Below are 19,673 nucleotides of genomic sequence, written 5' to 3' on the forward strand. Positions count from 1 at the left end.
TAACTAATCAAGTGTAAATGGAACACGAACAATAGATTTTATAGTACACGTTCGTTATGGTAAATTCATTACAATGTCAGTACAGGGCGAACAGTGTCTGGAAATATAATTAGATCTTTTGACAATTTTGCAGATAAGAGATTTTATCTAAAACTGTTCCTATGCCAGCTTTACGAATTAAGTAACAGATAATTCAGCAATTAATTAAGAATTGCATGGCAACTTGAACAAGTGAAAAAATAACAAGACTCTAATATAATCTGTATATAATCTCTTATAATGTTAGCAATAACGAACGTGCACTACAGTTGGACTTATGCCTGGATCCCATTAATCAATTGTTACAATATTGACGTAAAGCATTTCTACGTTAGATCCAAGTCGTATGTGTTTAATCTAAAATCTGCTCACAGTTCCTTTTCTATGAGCGTCGCTGCATCGCCAGCGGCGCCAGCAGCCTCCGCAGCTCTCTTCTGTTTGCGTTCGAGGGCCTTCTTCTGTTTAGTTAGGAAGATGCCCAATGCCATAAAAACAGCCCAGGATACGTAGCCAATGTGATAGACGGAGCTATAGTAGCGCCAAATGTTGCCGAACGATGAGAGCAAAAAGGCAGTACCCAAGTAACTGAAGGCGAACCACTTGGCAATCCAAAAGATGACGTCAATCACATTACGTTGTATACCGGTGGCATCCTTGCGTACCAATTTATTCCACATGTCCTCCAATGGCACATAGAACGGCGCACCCATGATACAGAAATAGTGACCAGGTCGAAAGCCATGCCAATAGGCTGAACATAGCAGCGTGGCCCCAGTTCTGAAATATTTATAGTGATATTTAAATAAAAATTTGAAAAACTACTACAGTCGTTGCAGATAGAATACCTGTCCAACCTGGGCAAGTGGCAAGAGAAAGAACAACAATAGAAATACGATAAAGCATACAAATAGGGCGCAAGTCTAGCGCAATAGCTATACAAATGTTTGGGGATGCGAATTTCTGAAGAACTCACCTGTACTTCTTGCTGGGAAAGAGCTTATATACATTGACAGCCAGCCAATATTGTACGCAGACATTCCAATGCTTCATGCCCTCGCGGAATGTCCAGCAACGTTCTACTTCCAGGACACGAGTATTCACGATAGTCGTAAAGTTGTAGGTCAGTTTATCCGCGTTGCGCTTTAAGTGTTGGTAGCGTTTGCGTGGTCCCTCTCCATTAGTGGGATCCGCCTCGTCGGGATAAGCCCCGAATCCTGCCATTGTGCACACACATTCGCTTAACGTCAATCCTGTGTAGATCCGTGCCCGGAATATGAAGAAAGTTGGCCAAACGTACAGCAAGCGATATACCCACGAACGCTGATTATAGAATTCGTCACTGAGTGCGTACTGAAAAAAGGTAGTAGAATTAATTATTATATATTTGAAGATAGATAGAAGATAGATCGACCATAGATTGCATTTTAAAGTTTAATTTAAATTGTAATATGTATTTTGAACTTAATGTACTTACATCCAAAGGCCATATATAGTTAGCAATTAGATATAATGTGCAATAGAAGCCAGCGTTTTTCAATTTCTCAAGGGTGGCGCCGACGCTAGGAGCATAGTCCTTGAAAGGCGTTTCAAAGTAGTCACGATAGGTCCGATAGCGATAATAGGGTCCTAGAATAAGTAAAGTAATATTTAGAAAGCTTTAAGGAGTCGTAATTCTAATATACTCTTTGGATAAAGAAATTGTAGCTATAAAGCAGAATATTGAATTGGTTCGCATAAAATATAGTAGCGGGTTAAGATAAGACGCGTAGCAAAATTATACGCGGCGCCAATTGAAGTCTATTGATAAACTATATACACATTCGTATGTATGCTATTATCATTAAGTGACCGACTGAATGCTTCATATGTGTGCGTTACATGCTGGACTTTGTAACCAAGCCGTAAATTGGAGGTGCATTGCTCTAATGGGCGGCAAATGTTGCATGCCAGCTTGGGAACTGGCAGATGGCCGACTAACCTGTTAGTACTCCGATGTAATTGAAGCAATAATGGACAATTTCGTGGGGGGATAGCTGCTGTAACTCTACATCGTAGTCAGATATCTCAATGGTGCTCTCTTTGTTCACATCCCGCTCTTTGTTGCTGTCTTGCTCCTCGCGCTCCTTTAATCGCTTCCAGGCGGCAGTCTTCTCAAATGCAATGCCAGAGACCTGCAATAGTACTTGGAATAATTAGAAGCATGTAATGCAAGGACCCTGTTATGCAACTAACCTTAAGTGTGAGTATCATTTGTATCATATTGGTGTGACCAGGTACACTGGGCAAGCCGAAGAGATCCACCAGCCGGAAGAAGACTAAATAGCCAAACATGACCACGAATGTGACCAGGTGGCATTTGCTGCATGTAAAGGGATTAGAGGGTTTCAGTTTGGGAAAGTAGGTCGAAAAAGCAGAGAACATACCTCGGATGCACTAGGAGCACGCTGGCGCTGCCCAATGCCACAGAAATAGCGCAGTGAAGACTATGGAATCCAGATACGATGACGACCACCAGGATGCCCAGCGAAGTACTGAGCAGCTTGCGTTGACTTTCATTGCGGATTTTCTTCACATAACTGCCGGCGCCAATGCAGGCGAGCAGGCAAATAACGTAGATAACGTCGTCGATGCTCATCCTCCAGATTAAATAGCCACGATGGACGGTGGCAACATTCAGCGAAAAGCAATAGCGACTGAGATTTGGATATTGTCTTCAAACAGCTGACAACCAGGGATGGCCACAGCGCCAGTTAGCTATAGCGTTGCCACTTGATGCCAAAATGATTGCAACCGTCTTTTTAAAATTTGAATTACCACGATGAGTTTTGGTTTATTTTAAAAACGCCTGTGTAATATGAGCTTTTCAACATAAAAATATCTGAAATAATCTCGCAGCGCTCACTTATTTTTGAGCATATTTTTTTATTGATAAACGTTTGACAATAAAGTCAAAACTCATATTACTAGATTCAATATATGTACAAGTATGTATAATATATATAATATTCGACCGGATGTGACCTTTTCAGTCCTCTTGCTTCAACAGCTGGTTCTGCATGCAAACGCCAGGACATAGTTTTATGCACAATTCGTCACGTTGCCGCATTTCTTCGGATAATGCCAATGTCCTAGCGCCTATATGTCCTATAAGCACTTGTTTCTGGCCACGATGTCCATGTCATCTGCGTATGGTGAGATGAACACGTCTTTTGTTTATTCAATGGGAATCGTAGAGCCACTGGGCGTATTGTATGGGAAGAGGGTATAGAGAATGGGCCCCGTTTCAGAAGAGAACTAGATAGTAGCGCGAACTGCAAGGATAACTACTTTGCTTTTGTTATCCTTGTTTATCAGCCACAGATTACGTGCCTTAAAATGATGTTCCAAAATAATATCTGCGTGTGCAAAAAAAGCGATATTACTCATTAATAATTAAATAATTTTTAAGTTAAAGGTAATACCAAATTAATTGTTGTTTTACTTTGTATACAAATAAGAAGTTTATTGATATATGTATATTAATAATTTATAAGTTTATCCTTTATCCTTAAAATTGTCACTTGCCATAACGCAAATATTTTAAAAGGTTTTTTTTTAATTTCAAATAAAACAACTATTAAAATATAACAACCTTTCTTTTATTTATTGATTTGCTGCAGGAAGCAGGATCTGATCCTAATCCTTCGACTTCAGGCAAACATAAATCAGCAGCAAGTCTTAAAAAGTGTCCTTTTTTAATTACATTCATTTGTGTCTAGTTGTACGTCCGCAACTTATTTATCTATTAATTTATTTAATAATTAATTGGTTTGAAAAGCGGTTTGGAACCGGCTGCCGTTAAAAAAGGCGTAGCATATCATACAGGGGCAGAATAAAATTTTTAATTTAATAAGCAGAGATATCGATGTAGCTTCGGAAGCCTTACAGCAGTATGTAAGTAGTTTCGAGAAGTGGGCTCTGAATTGGAACATTGGTATCAACGCCAGCAAGTGTGCGAATGTCACATTTACAACAAGGCCGTCGTCATGCGGAGATATCACAATGTTGGGGTCCACGCTCAGTCATACAAATTCGCACAAATATCTTGGTGTAATTCTGGACAGAAGACTCAACTTCAGCAAGCATACAACAATGGTGAAGCGATCGGTCATGGCGAAAGCCGGAAAGATGGCATGGCTGCTTGCACCATGCAACAAGCTGTCCCTGCACAGTAAGGTGACAGTATACAAGTCCATATTAAGTCCAATATGGAAGTATGCGCTACCAATTTATGGCATTGCCGCTGCTTCAAACCTAAACAAAATAAGAGTTGCGCAAGCTAAAATACTTAGAAAAATATGCAACGCTCCCTGGTATATGCGCACTAGGGACATCGAAAGAGACTTATGTGTCCCCAAGGTTGGCGATGTCATTCAAATGCACGCAAGCAATTACGAGAAGCGACTCGGCAGTCACCCCAACGCACTAGCGAGGCGGCTCCTGTCCAAACCTAAGAAGAGAAGACTGAAGAAGTGCCATCCAAAGGATCTCCCCACAAGAGCCCTTGTATAAAATACATAGTATATATCATAAAATATAATCATTTTTCATGTAAAACATTGTAAATATTGTATATATGTACATAGATATAAGTGCGTCCTATAGATGCTTACTATAGACAACTTTTGTATTCCCTAACTTTCAACTAGCTTAAGCTGCCATATTGGTAGTAGAAAACTAGTTTAATAAATTGTATATATGTAAAAAAAAAAAAAAAAAAAAAAAAAAAAAAAAAAAAAAAAAAAAAAAAATAAAAACTGCCTCTTGCTGCTGGTTTATGTTCGCCTAGTACCTCAGATTTTGGATGTTAGCGTTTGCAGCCGATTTTATAAATGTTAGGAAAGCCGCAGCTGTCACGACTTGGGTTTGCAAGCTGGCACCTTTGCTAAGTACCAGGCGAACATAATGCAGCAGCAAGACGATTCCTTAAAAAATGTAAAAATAAAGGTGAGCCAGGTTTCAAACCATTTCGCAGCCAGACTTTAAACCAATTACCAAACTGGTTTGAGCCCCAGCTGCTAAAAGGTGTGGAGCTCGGCTTATATTAAGAAAAGTGTAGCATCTTTTAGGCGAAAAATTTAATATTAAATTTAAAAAAAAAAATTCGTCTTGCTGCTGCCTTATGTTCGCCTGGTACTTCAGATTTTGGATTTTAGCATTTGCAGGCGATTTTATAAATTTTGGGAAAGCCGCAACTGTCCTGTGCTTAGTTTGCAAATTGACACTTTTGCTAAGTACCAGGCGAACATAATGCAGCAGCAAGATGATTTTTTTTTTAAATTTAAAAATTAATGTAAGCTAGGTTTTAAACCATTTTGCAGTCCAGCTTCAAACCAATTCGGCAAATGGTTTGAAACCTGGTTCACATTTGCAATTGCTTTCAAACCGGGCTGCAAAATGGTTTGAAACCAGGCTTATTTTATTTTTAATTTTTAATAAAAATAGTCTTGCTGCTGCTTTATGTTCGCCTGGTACTTCAGATTTTGGATTTTAGCATTTGCAGGCGATTTTATAAATTTTGGGAAAGCCGCAACTGTCCTGTGCTTAGTTTGCAAACTGGCACCTTTGTTAAGTACCAGGCGAACATAACGCAGCAGCAAGATGATTTTTTTAAAAATTTAAAAATTAATGTAAGCCAAGTTTTAAACCATTTTGCAGTCAAGCCAATTCGGTTAATGGTTTGAAACCTGGTTCACATTTGCAGTTGCTTTCAAACCGGGCTGCAAAATGGTTTGAAACCGGGCTTAATTTATTTTTAATTTTTAATAAAAATCATCTTGCTGCTGATTTCTGTTCGCCTGGTACTTCAGATTTTGGTTTTAAGCAAACGTAGCCACTTTGGCCATCGGACAAACTAAACATACCATCCTCTTCACCCCCCTCACCCATCTCACGAATAAAAAGTCCATCTAAAATTTGATTTATTTCATTTTTACTTTCTTTTATTTACAAATTTAATAAATTAATAATTATAGTTCTTATTAATGTAAATTAGATACAGACATAGAACAAATTAAAGATAGGAAAATAAAATATACACGAAAACGGACGCAAAAAGGACATCATGTTTATTATTATAATTATTATTATTATTTTTATAATACTTATAATCAATTTCTTACTTTTGCTGCTCGTGGCTTTAACTTTTCTTTGCCATTCTCACTTTGCTCATTTGGAGAGCTGTCGGAACTTCAAAAATGCATCCATTATTATTATTATAAATATTATTACTATAAATATTATTATTATAAATATTAATATTATAAATATTATTATTATAAATATAATTTTTATAACTAATTTGATTATTATTATTGTCAGGTTCTTAATTGTATATAACATTTCTTCAGTTTATTTACATGCAAGTTATAAACATTAATCAAACAATATATATGAGAAATTTAAATAAGCATAACTTTAGCAATGCTGTGCTCTTCTCCACACACACGTCTGCTCTCCTCGACGACTCAAACGATCCTCCCCCTCTACTCATACTTGGCATTATACAAGTAATATAATTAATTCCTTCTTGTTTGCCTTGTTTTCCTTTCTAATTAAGCCGACTTCTGCTTAGAAGATTGCTTCTTCTGTTGGTTTATCGCAGGATTGTTCTTCGCATTGTGTTTTCCCAAGAAAAATGATTGTCGGGGGACGAAATTTCGTGTCTCCGGAACCTCTGACCATACACTGCTGTGATTCGGGGCATGGCATACAGGATAGGCTGTAAAATAAAATTTGAAATAAATAAGTAAATATACATACAAGAGAAAACTGTACAGTTGAGCAACCCCGATAGATAAAATAGATATTTAAATCGATATTTATATAAAATTTACGTGCGCCAAGTTTGGGTTACGTAGCTTTTGAAATGTGTACAGTATTGACGAAATTCTGTAGCGGGGAGAGAGGAGGGACAATCAAAAACATAAACTCGATAAGACTAGGGACAAGAGCGTCTGCATACCAATTTTGGTTTGGGTATAAACATAATAGGGTCTGTCAACATACAATAAAATCTAGACAGTTTTTAAAGAGTAGAGGAAGAATTCTCCTGAGAGTAATTTAAAAAGATCGTTAAAATTAGAAAACTTAACCCGGAAAACGATTGTGCAAAGAAAAACTACACCAAGAACAGTTCTACGAATTGTAAATGCTGAAAAGCCTCCCAGAACAGAGCGTTGGGATCCCAATTTATTCCAGGTGGATTAAACAGGACATAGTACTTCATCGACTCTATACGTTCCCTATGCTTTCTATACTGCGGGCATCAAATTAGAGATGTGCAAGGAAATTTAGCAGAAACTAAATTTCTTGGACAATTATTTTTTAAATAGCCATAAAGTATGGTTCAGCAACAGCTTGTTTCAAGACAAAATTAATAGTCTAATTTAAAACTTATAGATTTCTCTGCTTATAATTTGAATTGCAGTTAAACTGTATAGTAATCAACTTTTTATAATGCTTTCTGTTACGCTCATATTGTATTGTTGGATTATTAAATGGCTTTTTAAAAATTTAACAAATCTTTCGTAATTTTACAAAATGACGTTTAGACGCTGGGAAATATAGTTTGGTATAAATTAGCTGAGTAAGCTTCCAATTACTAACAATAGGTTATTGATGATTCAAGATTACATTTGCGCTGGCGCGGGCTACTAAAGAGACTAAGCAAAATGTCAAGCTGATATTTTAAAATAAATACAAGTATATACACATGTATGTATATGTAACAATGTGTCGTAAACCTTATCAACTTAGACGTATTTAACACCGATTTGATGCCGATAATGACTGGCTATATGATTCGATTAAACGCCCAGCTGATAATTGCATCAGAAGCATATGGTTGGGGGTCTGTGGGCAGAACTGGGCGGAACGTGCGTCGAAAATTCCCAAAAGCACTCGGCGAAACGCCACAAAGCTTGGGGCGTGCTCGGAACCGGTATCGATCGTGTAACTAACCAAGTTAGTGGCTGGAGCGTACGCCGGCGCAGCGTAGTGGGAAACGCCTGTAGTATTGAAGAGTTTATTAATATGAGATTGGAGAATGCAGGGGCGCAACCAATAGTTGGTTCTGATTGGGGTATATAAGTCATCTTTAAGCATATGCTGTGCAAATCAAAAATCGTTTGCTACATTTTTGAACTAATGCGAATTTTAGATATTTTTTATCAAAGCATATTTTCTATCGTTTAAGTAAAACATTTAATTTTCAAATTGTGTGAGCAAACTAACAGGCACGGCTTAACATTCCGAATGTTAACATTTAGAATTAAACGCGATTAACAGCAAGTGTTATTTAACATAACATGACATGTTGAATATAACATAAAGCTTTAGCAAGAATTGCAGACATATGTGGGATTAAACATTTACTTGCAGTTTGTTTTACCGTTCTTGAGCTGCTTGATTTCCATATACACCAAATACTGTTTTTACACGGTATTTTTTTACACGATTTTCATATAACACGACTTGAAAATTAAAAATTGCATATATATTTCTTTAGAGATAAGGAACCAATCACCTTTTTTTGCATTGATCAATGTCTTTTTTTACACGGTTGTTTCTGGAACCAATCTACCGTGTAAAAACTGAATTAGGTGTGTTTTAAATGTGAAGCGTATTTATTTACATGGAATTTGATTTCCTGAGGTATGATAATCGTCTTATTAGTTTTGCAAATATTTCAACGTTCTTCCTGTCATGGTCATTAGATTAGATTGGCAGAAATGTATTTTTATAACCCCTATTTATGTTAATCCATAAAGTAAAGTGAATAAAATTGTTCTTCATCAGATTGTAAAAGGGCTTAAAATACTTTTCGATTGGGAAGTCGCCAATTTTCCATTAAGAAAGGCTTTTAGCAACTTATTTCCTTCCACCTTTTTTTTATGCCGACGCCACTGATCGATCCGATCCAAGTGTGAGCTGTGCGGGAATTGTAAGTCTCTGAACTTGATTGTTTATTCGAATGCGTTGGGCATTAAGTCAAAGCTGTAGCGACTACGCGTATAAAGCAAGCTCGAGCACTCGAGTAGCTCAGCAGAATCTAATTGTTGCTTGAGTGAAGCACAACGGCAATTACAGCTGTTAAGATAGTTAATTACTTATAACTGGCAGACAGACAGATAGACCTTTCATAACTAGAAACCGCAATGTTGTACCAACGGGTATGGAGTTTGGTTGCGCTGCTACTGATCGGGTCTTGTGGTAAGTGAAACAAGAATAAGTTGACTTACTAACCTAACCACCACTTCCCATCGTTCAGCTCAGGGCAAGATCGACAATAGCTTGGAAAAAAGCTACGAAAGCGAGATGAGCGACTTCATGGATATGGTGCCCGATCCCGATGGGGTTGAGCCCGAAGATATTGGCATTCGCGGCGGCTTCGAGGAGCAGCCCGAAAATATATTGGACGCATTGAAAGATGAGAACGAGGATGCCGAGCCTTGTGTGTGGAACAAGTGCGACAAGGACTTCAATGAAGCGCGTGGCATTCACAAATATGTGGACTTCACCTTCCTGAAGAAGATTGTGAAAAATTGGAATCCATTTTCGAGTGCCGGTTCGCGCATGCAGTTCTATTTGTTTAAACGCGAGTTCCCGGACTGTGGTCAAGAATTGGACTTCACCCAAGTTCGAAAATGGCGGCATTCGGATTTTAATGCCTCGCTACCCACGCGCCTTATTGTGCACGGCTGGATGAGTCAGTCTCTGGGATCGTTTAATCGGGATGTGAAGAATGCGTATCTGAAGCGAGGCGACTATAATGTGATTGTGGCCGACTGGAGTGCCAGTTCCGCCAATGTCAACTACTTTTCAGTGGTTAAACTAATTGAAGAGTTTGGCGCCCAACTCGCACAATTTACGCGTGAGTTACACAGGAGATTTGATGCGAAATATGACGATATGTACGTGATTGGACATTCGCTGGGTGCTCAGATAGCGGGCGCTGCAGGAAAACGTCTCAAGCCGGAGCAATATAATACCATCTTCGCGCTAGATCCAGCGGGTCCCAAGTTCCGGCAAAAGGGTGCAGAGTTCCGCATCGATCCCACCGATGCCAAATATGTGGAATCGATGCACACGAGTGGAAACTTTGGATTTCTAAGGCCAACAGGCCATGCCACCTTCTACCCGAACTATGGACTGTATCAGCGTAACTGCTACTATCTGGGCTGCTCCCACATACGCTCCTATCAAATGTTTGTCGAATCCATTAACTCACCCGCCGGCTTCTGGGGAACGCCGTGCACGCGACACGATCGCAAATGGCAGTGCGACGAGACGCAGCGACAATCCTATCAAATGGGTGGAGAGCCGGCGGTCCATAAGTCCGGTATTTACTACGTGAAGACAGCCTCCAATGATCCTTTTGCCCTCGGCAGACGTTAAGGCTGTGCTTGTGAGCGGATATAAAGGCCATAACTGGCTTAGATGTCAGATCTGATATTTGAGTGTAATGTATTCCAAAGAACGATTGTACAATCATGTAAATACTATTTATAAAGATTTTCTTTAAGTAAAATCTACTTTACAAGAGTTTTCCTATTTTATTTAGAAATTTCTGAAATCTAGTAAGCCATGTATTCGAATTCAAATAAAATAATGCCACATGCTTGTTTTATATTCAAACAAGATCATTTCTCTTCTGGCTTTCGGACTATTCACATCTCTCCAAAAAAACTAAATAAATTAATTTAATTTTTCCTGAAACTTTTGGTCCTTTTTGGAAAATATTAAAATCATGAATTACGGAAATAATGCCCAATACCAGCAAGTAGACCAATACGGCATGTCGGCGTCGCAGGCCCCTGAGGTAAGTAGTTGGAAATGCAGATTAAAAGGCTGGCTTTGCTTAAGTTCTTGCTATTGACAGGCTTATCCAGGCTATGGACAAATAGGCCAAGGTTACGGCGAGTCGCGCGGCTATGGCGAATCTCGCGGCTATGAAGAACACCGTGGCTATGAAGAGCCTCGTGGCTATGAAGAGGCTCGTGGCTATGGTGAATCTCGTGGCTACGGCAATGAACAGCAGTGGTATCCGGATGAGTCTCGATCATGTCAGCCCGGTTCAGCCTCCTATGGCGGAGCTGGCTATCGCAGCCCATTAAGATATAGCAAGGTGCTAAAGGAAATTAACTCTCGCAATGGCTTGTAGTAAGTCAAAAGGCTTAAATTTACGATTTATAGAGTACTTATAGAACGCGTTAATCCCTACAGTTCACCAACTGAACGATCGACTGGAATGCGTGGTGGCCATGGCGACTTCTGCAACTCATTGCCCGGTATGTTGGTTAATAGATTTTCTTTTAGCAAAATTTATTGTGAAAACCGCCCCTCGCACGCAGGTCTTGGTGGCTACGATAGTCAAGCCCAGCAAGGATCAGCTGCTTCCAGAAATCCCTGGTATTAATTGAGCATTCGTATGTCATTCGAATATCTGCTTCATGGTCGAAATTGAAAATTCAAAGGCCCAATGGATGAAATTCGTGTGATGTAGTCTCATATAATTAAAATTTGAAGTACAAATTTGAAAATAAATGAACGTAATCTAGTTTTGAAGGTTTCTTTTTTTAGAGAAAGGAAACTTAATATTAATTACAAGTTTTTTTTTCTTTTTTTTTACTACATAAAAGGAAAAGCAGTATTAGGCTTATTAAGATCATTATTTCCATTTATAGTAAATTATTTATAAGAACATTAATTCAAGTGGCATTTTATTTTATTTTCTGATACGGTCAAGGGCCAACTGCTTTTGAAAATGATCCCAAGTTAATGACAGGTATCTTTGGAAATTTCATACATATGTACTTGTATTTCGTTCGAATAACCGCTTCGGGGTCGAAATTAAAAATTCAAAGGCCCAATGGATGAAATTTGTATGATGTCGTCTCATATAATTAAAATATGAAGTACAAATTTGAAAATAAATGAAAGTAATTTAGTTTTCAAGGTTCTTATTAGATTTGATGCACAGCAGGAAGGCGGTTCCATGCGAAGCTGTTACCAGTAGCTACTTGTCTGAATAGATTTAATTGTTTTTGAATAATTAAGTAATATTGTTGCTATGTATTTAAAACTGTTTGTCCTGACTGATTTACTGATTTACAACGCACATCTCAAATGATTAGAACCAGTGCAGGGGAGCGATAAGAATCGCTTTAGTCCCGCCAGTACGCAGTTTTTATATTTAAAATATTTTAATTGCTTTTACCTTTTCTATTGCGCTCACTCACATATATGTGTATGTATGTGTGTTTGTTGTGCATAATCGTCGCAGATGGGCAGACAGCATGTCGCCTAAAAAAAAGAAAGAGAAGAGAAGAAATATAGAGAAAGCTCAACTTGCCATACAAATGTTTTGTTGTTGTTCTCTTGCAAGCAAAAGAGCGCAGTAAAATAAAGAGAGCGTGTGTGTTGGGCAAATTTCTCTTTTAATTTTGTTAGAAAAAGAAAAAAGCATGAAAGCGCGATCGAGTTAAACAAAATGGAGCGTGGCTGAAGGAAAGGCAAATTAATGCAGATATATATTTACATATAAACAAACACATATATATACATACAAGTACATAGTATTTCATGCATACTAAGTACTTACATACCGCATTTTTTTTAATTAGCGTCATATTTTAAAAGATATTCACATTTAAAGTTAAAATTGTATATTTTTTTTTGTGTACGCAGAGTTATGCTGGCAAGTGTATATGTCGCTTTCGTTGCCAAGAAAATTCGTTTTCCACAGGATAGTTCCTATAGAAACTTTACTGGAAATTAACACAATGTGGGAATAGAAATATATATAATACATACATGTACATATATGTATATACATAAAATTGTAAGCAAAAATACTTAGCAAATTTGCGAAAAGCTTTCTCGAATTTCGCAAGTATGTCACGGGTATAAGGTTTCTTTAATTAAAACTAATAAGAATTCTGTGCTGAAATATAGTTTTTGCTGCAACAAACAACAATGCAACAATGGGAATAGCTTTCCAAGCCCATTTTGCAAAATAGTACAAATTCGTGACGAAATTATTTGCATATGAAAACTAATTGGTTTGGAGACACTTTGATTTGAATTTACTTTCACTACAGCTTAGTGGTGAGTGGGAAATTAATGATCTTTAGTGCAAAAAAGCCAATTCGACGATATGGTAAAGGCTAGAACTAGGCAAGCGATTTGCGTTTCCCAGTACATACATACATATACATACATATATACAAACATTGGTAAACGTGAGCGTCTGCGATTTACGGTATTTCAACTGTCAATGTCATATCTTAAAACTAAACTAGTGTGCTTTGCACTTGCATCCGTTTTTCGTAGCCCAAGTTTCTATTTCGTTGGCGAAAGGGCACGGCTTAGGATTCATTTGCTAATGATGCCCAGCCCCAGCCTTAGCCACAGCCACAGCCACAGGTTCAGGCCAAAGCCGAGGGCTCAACATGAAAGCAGAGTGCAGCCCAGAAGAGAATGGCAACACTTTTCATCTCCATTCAATGCTGAGCCTGATGAGTTTTGACATTTTGTGTGTGAGAGAGCAAAGTCACTTGCTTAAAAGTTATTGGGGATTAAAAGAGTTGTGCCCGAGGATGGAAGTGGGCTGCAGCCTGCAGAGTGTGCTTCATTAGAGCTACAGGCTGTCCAGTTGCTTTTAATGGAATGCATGTGTGTGTGTGTGTGTTTGCGGGTGGAGGGGGAGGTTGCTGCATTAAGTAAACACCTTGGGTGAAAGTTTTTGGAAAATTCTAAAAGGAAATCACTTTGGACGCCCTCCAAAGAAGCGCAGCGCAGCTCAAGGAACTTTGTGTGAGCAACCACCAACCACCCACCACCCACACGCCAGCGCCACCCACATGCCACCACAAAGGCGAAAGTTTTCCAGCAGGAAGTGTGAACGATTATGAGCTGGCAGAATTCCCTCCAACCTGCAGGATCCTGAGCTGCTGCTTGATGCTGATGGCACTGGCATTTTAATGGTGCACGCCACAACTTTTGAGACATCTTAATTCCTTTCGAGATAAATCAAAATGTGGCCAGCCAATGAGGGTTGCTTGCTGGCTGGCTTCTAAAAAATTGTATATACAAGTACATATGTACATAAGTACTGTATTTTTATTTCGACAATTTTTAACTTATGCATTTTTATGAGTTGGTGCGCCCATTGCGCTTGTGTGGTTTATCCTTTCATAAATGGGTCCAGCAGCAGGCAAACTGATTTATGCCACCGCAAGCTGGCGCTGCTGTTGTCTTCCCTGCTGCTTTGTTCTTGCAACACACCGGTACTTCCGAATGTTCAAGTCCTCTCACTGACGAAGGCTATGGGACAACAAAATAACAAAATGGCAAACAAAAATTCCAGAAACACCATAAAACCGATTGATTTATTTTGACAATGCTCCATGCAGTGCTGGGTACGGGCTGCCCGGCTCTGCCATTGTTTGCTTGCAGTTGAGCACCACCCCGCGCCCCTTCCAGACACCCGTCCCGCTTCGCCCCATCGACATGTTCCGTTCGCATTTCGGACCTTTAGAGCCACTGCCTGCAACACATCCCAGCACAAAACACAGCCTGCAAAGTTGTCCTCGTTGTCCGTTTGTAAAATATTTTATTTGCACATCTTTCTTATTTTAATCCTTCATTGCATTTGCTGAGGGTCCTGTTGAGCGGGCGTGCGGGCTGGGCGGTGAGTTGGGCCGTCGCTATGTGGTCTGTAGTTGTTTCTATGCTGTTGCAAATGGCCATAAAACACACGTTAATTACCCTCAAGAAGCCCCCATTTCCTGTCTATCCTTCGTCCCCTTTCATGCATGCATTTGTTACTGTACAGGGTACACGTATATCTAGTAAATGGTCGATCAGTTTTTTGTGCATAACGAATGCTTACCATCATAGTAGTGTCAATAAACAAGAGAGAACGCTACAGTCGAGCAAGCCCGACAGTGTAATACCCTGTACCCAGGTAAACTTCCGTCACTGAGTTATATGCGCCCATAGCAGCAGCAAAAAGAGGAAGAAGAAGAGCGAACTTGCTGCTGCAGTTTGGTGAGGTTGTACTGGCGAGAATTTGTTTCGCTAATAACTTTTCTTAGAATTGACCGAATTGAATAAAATTTTGAAGAACAGTAGAAAATTATATATAAATTATGTGTGCAAAGTTTGGTTTAGGTAGCATTTGAAATGTGGACGCTATTGACGAAATTCTGTAGCGGGGGAAGGGGGGGAATCGGGGGATTGATGCTTGAAAATTCCAAAAAATAAAATAAACTCGTCCTTTCTCGGACCTAGGAGAATCTGGATGCCAACTTTGGTTATTCTAGCTTTTATAGTTTCTGAGATCCTCGCGTTCATCCAGACGGACGGACAGACGGACGGACGGACGGACGGACGGACATGTCTAGATCGATTTCTCTCGTCATGCTGATTCAGAATATATATACTTTATGGGGTCGGAGATGCTTCCTTCTGCATGTTACATACTTTGCACAAACCTAATATACCCTTTTTACCCTACGGGTACAGGGTATAAAAATGTGTTTAGAGCTCTTACCAATCGATTGCTGTGATAGCTTTAATTGAAAGCATCGATATTGTGGAATGAAAAGCTTTTTCAGCCATCTTTATTTTTATGCAACAAATATCAATTTTGTATTTTAAAACTTAGTTGCTGTGTAAAGAACTGAATTGTTACAGCTCGAAGCATTATTCACATTCTGGAATCTTGAAAAGTTTTGCATTGAAACAAATATTTATTTCTATTTAATTTTTAACAATTGAATTAAAATATTTCGTTACTAATGGGTTTTTGCATCGATCCAACCAAATTTTTACATTACTTACGCAGTCTCTGCCTATTTATGATGTCAACTATGAAGTATAGTATATATTTACTATATATATGTTTCTATTAAATGAGCATTTGCTTTTCCTTACCTTTTTAACATCTTCACCAATAATATATAGTTCTTTCGATGATGACCGCAAATCTAAAACGGCTTCTTTTTAAAAACTTACGTAATGACAGAGATCATAGATTTTTGAAGTACTTGAAGACAAAGCATTTGTAAATGTTCGATGTATATTTTATTATAATCTCGTTAGTTGTGCTAGAAGAAAATTTAATTTCAAGAATTAATTTGTTGCGTCATTTCAAAGTTGTTTAGTTTTTGTAAATACTTCGTTATGCCCATACGCCATGGAAATGCTGCTAAGAGACTGAAGAGGCAATATAAATACTGGCAATGCGAATTACTCGGCTCATAAAATACTATCCAAACGAATCAATCGCTTCCGAATCCATAACAAGTTGCTAGCATACACAAGCCCTACCAAAACATATTACTCGGCTGCGAATTCATGCTGGATCCATTAACACTAGGTCCTGCAAAGAGAGAGGTAGCTATATAGTTGAACTACAGAACTAGAAACAATCTAGGTGTTCCTGAGAATATATGTTTAATTACCCGCACAACAAGGATAACCATCACCGCCACTCATGCTCCCAGGCCCATCTGTGGGGGAGCTACGAAAAATGCAGACTGTAAGATATATGTTTCTCAATTCCTCTCTCGAGATACTCACTATAATCCATTGCGTGCCCTCATCTCTCGCGCCCTCTTCTGTTGGCGCACCATACAGCGATAGGAGCTGGCACTGGGAGCGACTTGTTGCCTAGAATTGTAGGGGGTGTGTCCCTCTGGCATGTTTAGTTGAGCCTGGTTCGGTGTCATAGCATACGCCTCTTCCGGCATTTGAGAATCCATAGGGTTCGTCATAGCGCTCGACAAAGGGTTCTGGTTGTAACTATGGGCCGTGCCGCCGACCTTTAAATCCATATTCGTTTAGAAAACGTCTTTGATGATGATATATGTAGTAGTTGCGATTACTTACTTCAGGATAAAAAGCCTCTGGATTCTGCATGCCGAAAATAGAAAATTGTCCGTAGTTTCCGTAGTCCATTGTGGAATTTTGAGTAGAAAGAGAAAAAAAAGTTAATCCAAATAAAATTTCAATAAAATAAGGAAAAAATAGAGTACTAATTGAGGAAAGATGTGCAATGATTCAGGAAAAAATTGAAATACTTACAAAGCTGAGGCTACGCTGTTGTACGAATAAAATTGGGTTTTTTGTATTGCTATTTTATTTTAATTAATATTTTAATTCCTATTTTAAAATATTCCTAACACAGCATTGCTTTATTTTGCTTCAAGCAAGACTTGCATTAAGCTTCTTGCTTGTGTTTAAGAATATTTTAATTTTCTTGAACCCTTGAACTTGCCCTTGCCTTATTCTCAGTCCATAAAATAAAATATTATATAAATAGATAAATGTCATCATACAATAAATTTTCTACGATATAGATATTAAAAATCTTCTATTATAATCAGTAATTCAGTTCCAAAATGTGGAATTTAAAATTCCATCATATTGCTGAATAAGTTAATTCAAGTTTAAATCCAAAAATGTAGAGCCTTGTGATTAATCTGTTTGCAGAAAAAATACGGTCTCACTGTTCTCTCAGGATTATATCTATTGGTGGTCATACTGCCCTCAATTCGAACTGAAATTAGGTCGATTTTGGAATGCCATCACTAGTCAGAAACCCAGCAGCATTTGCCAACACTGCCTAAAATTTAATTATTCCAATTTGGTAGCCTTGGGCTTGCTTTTCAAGGGAAAAGCTGGATCGGAGATTGTGCGGGGACTGACCGAAGGCACCGTCGAGGCTTCCCGCCAAACGAAACTAGACAAGCTTTATTAATTAAACTTGGACTTTTTAAAATGGGCAATAAGAGTAAGTAAATGTTTACAATGCCCAATTGCTGCGAGTGCAGTATTCTTCAATATTTGCAGAACGTTCAGGGATGAAGTTGAAGCGATTGGAACGAAGCTCGGAGCGTGGTCAGTACACCGATTTACGATACCTTATCATCGAGAAGCAACGGGCCAAACGAAGCACCGCTGCTGGCATTACAGATGCCCGGGACATTATTAACAAAAAAATAGCTGCGAAGCATCACCAAACAAGGACTTCATGGAGACGCGTTAAAGCAAACAAAGAAGAAGATTTTGCTATGGACGGTGATATAGAGATGCGCGAAGTAGGATGCAAGTCGCCTCAAGATACTGCCAAGCGACTTGCCTACGAGGTCAGCGTCAACAATCTGCACTTCGATGTGACCACCAAGGACATTTTTCAACTGTTCAGTGAGTTCGGGTCGCTGCTGGAGGCGCGCGTTATGTGCCCGGGCAGCGCTGTGGTTGTCTTCGAGGAGTACAGTAGTGCCTCTGCTGCTTGCGAGGAGCTCCAAAACCGCGACTTTGATAATCAGCCGATGAAACTGAAAATGGAGCTGGTGGACTTGTCCCACCGACTGTACCTTTGGAACTAATGATAATGTGTTTGTTTGATGATTAAGCAAATAGATAAGTTCTTTTTGTATCTGGACACCATTTCTTGTCCTTACAAGTAGATTGCGCCTTGTTTGACAGGCCACATGTCGTTGCCCAAAGCAAATAGGAACGGGCCTATCCACCATAGCGCTGGGCCCAATTACTGGCATATTAAGTCACCTTAGCTGCACCCCTCCTGGGTCCTCAGCAGCTCCCACAACCTTCTGGCTTATCGTGCCAGAGACACTGCAGCAGCCAAACTTTTCCATGCAGTCGGGGAGAAGAAAAACGATAATAAAAATCAAAGCGATACCAAGACGAAAAATGCCGCTGCAGACCAACACCAAATGAATATGCAAGAAGCAAATCGAAGCTAGAGAACGCCGACGCTTGCATACACTTGCATTTTTCTATTAAAGTGATTGTCTTCACAGAAGTTTTTAAGTGGAAGACATCAGCCATTGAACAGCTACTTGCATCAAATCGTGGGTATCTTTTAAAGCAAATCTCGTTCTTAGTTTGACTTTTTGCAAAAGTTGCAGTCCTAATCAAAAGCCTCCTTCCCAAGCTATGCCTACGTTTTCTTTGAAAGATTATCATTCGGATGGCAGCAACAAAGTATGATTTCCAATGGCTTGCATACTTCTTCAGAGAAAAAGATACTACTAATGCGAAAATATTCGGGAGTAAAGAAAAAATGTCATGGGCGGGTCTATTTTGGTTTTGTTCGAATTATGAGTAGAGAGGGGAGCTGCACTTCCAAGAGAGAGCTATTCAGTTTTTTTGTTATATCGCCCTAGTTAGAAATTTGGCAACGCCTTCTTCTGAGCCCTCATATAAGTTATGCCCCAGTGGCTATACCCGTTGTAAGGGTAGGGAAACGTTCAACGAATAATTAAAATCGAGCAGCTCCTTGCAGCAGAGGATTAGGCGAGTGCAGCTTCTAAGAGATACCGGCGGGCAGCAGCAGCAGCAGCAGCAGTTTATGGTCGACAATTAAGTGCCGCTCCTAATCTGTCTGTTGTAATTATGGCGTCGTAGTCGTATTTATCTGCTGCAATTAACGCCGTGCACGACTCGCATATTTCACAGATCCAAAGATTGAATTCCGCGCACACAAATTTGCATGCACTTGCTGCGAATTGGCGGAGTGGTTGGGTGAAGGCCTCGGCAAGAAAGGAGGCAGGCAGAGT

At 39.2% G+C, this 19,673-nt stretch overlaps 5 protein-coding genes across 7 annotated transcripts; 3 read left to right on the plus strand and 2 right to left on the minus strand.

The window, feature by feature from the left end:
• Positions 1-256: 256 nt before the first annotated feature.
• LOC115625885 (lysophospholipid acyltransferase 7) lies at positions 257-2,806 on the minus strand. Its single transcript, XM_030521104.1, has 6 exons — positions 2,463-2,806; positions 2,272-2,398; positions 2,018-2,210; positions 1,514-1,665; positions 1,013-1,389; positions 257-816 (listed from the first exon to the last, which is right to left on the minus strand). The coding sequence occupies exons 1-6, from the start codon at positions 2,672-2,674 to the stop codon at positions 408-410; spliced, it is 1,470 nt and encodes a 489-aa protein (XP_030376964.1). The 5' UTR covers positions 2,675-2,806; the 3' UTR covers positions 257-407.
• A 6,387-nt stretch (positions 2,807-9,193) lies between these two features.
• LOC115626119 (phospholipase A1 2) lies at positions 9,194-10,476 on the plus strand. Its single transcript, XM_030521373.1, has 2 exons — positions 9,194-9,291; positions 9,350-10,476. The coding sequence occupies exons 1-2, from the start codon at positions 9,237-9,239 to the stop codon at positions 10,474-10,476; spliced, it is 1,182 nt and encodes a 393-aa protein (XP_030377233.1). The 5' UTR covers positions 9,194-9,236.
• Positions 10,477-10,737: 261 nt separating this feature from the next.
• LOC115626055 (FHA domain-containing protein FhaA) lies at positions 10,738-11,638 on the plus strand. The gene is made up of 4 exons (XM_030521306.1): positions 10,738-10,900; positions 10,961-11,241; positions 11,305-11,369; positions 11,433-11,638. The coding sequence occupies exons 1-4, from the start codon at positions 10,829-10,831 to the stop codon at positions 11,495-11,497; spliced, it is 483 nt and encodes a 160-aa protein (XP_030377166.1). The 5' UTR covers positions 10,738-10,828; the 3' UTR covers positions 11,498-11,638.
• A 4,178-nt stretch (positions 11,639-15,816) lies between these two features.
• On the minus strand, positions 15,817-17,128 carry LOC115626122. Of its 2 annotated transcripts, XR_003995560.1 has the most exons (6): positions 16,978-17,128; positions 16,669-16,910; positions 16,551-16,609; positions 16,264-16,468; positions 16,021-16,193; positions 15,817-15,954 (listed from the first exon to the last, which is right to left on the minus strand). XR_003995560.1 is itself a non-coding variant. In XM_030521376.1 (4 exons), the coding sequence occupies exons 1-4, from the start codon at positions 17,044-17,046 to the stop codon at positions 16,413-16,415; spliced, it is 426 nt and encodes a 141-aa protein (XP_030377236.1). In that variant the 5' UTR covers positions 17,047-17,128; the 3' UTR covers positions 16,152-16,412. The 2 variants fall into 2 exon arrangements, 1 of the variants encoding a protein (XP_030377236.1); XM_030521376.1 differs by lacking the exon at positions 15,817-15,954 and having other exon boundaries at positions 16,152-16,468.
• A 599-nt stretch (positions 17,129-17,727) lies between these two features.
• Positions 17,728-18,535, plus strand: LOC115626139. 2 transcript variants are annotated; one of them, XM_030521396.1, is made up of 2 exons: positions 17,728-17,881; positions 17,941-18,535. In XM_030521396.1, exons 1-2 carry the CDS (start codon positions 17,869-17,871, stop codon positions 18,477-18,479), a joined length of 552 nt encoding a protein of 183 aa, XP_030377256.1. In that variant the 5' UTR covers positions 17,728-17,868; the 3' UTR covers positions 18,480-18,535. The 2 variants fall into 2 exon arrangements, with proteins under 2 accessions (XP_030377256.1, XP_030377257.1); XM_030521397.1 differs by having other exon boundaries at positions 17,950-18,535.
• The last annotated feature ends 1,138 nt before the right edge of the window (positions 18,536-19,673 follow it).

This window comes from Scaptodrosophila lebanonensis, unplaced genomic scaffold (genome assembly GCF_003285725.1).
Source record: "Scaptodrosophila lebanonensis strain 11010-0011.00,11010-0021.00 unplaced genomic scaffold, SlebRS2 tig00000080-arrow-pilon, whole genome shotgun sequence".
Taxonomy (NCBI): domain Eukaryota; kingdom Metazoa; phylum Arthropoda; class Insecta; order Diptera; family Drosophilidae; genus Scaptodrosophila; species Scaptodrosophila lebanonensis.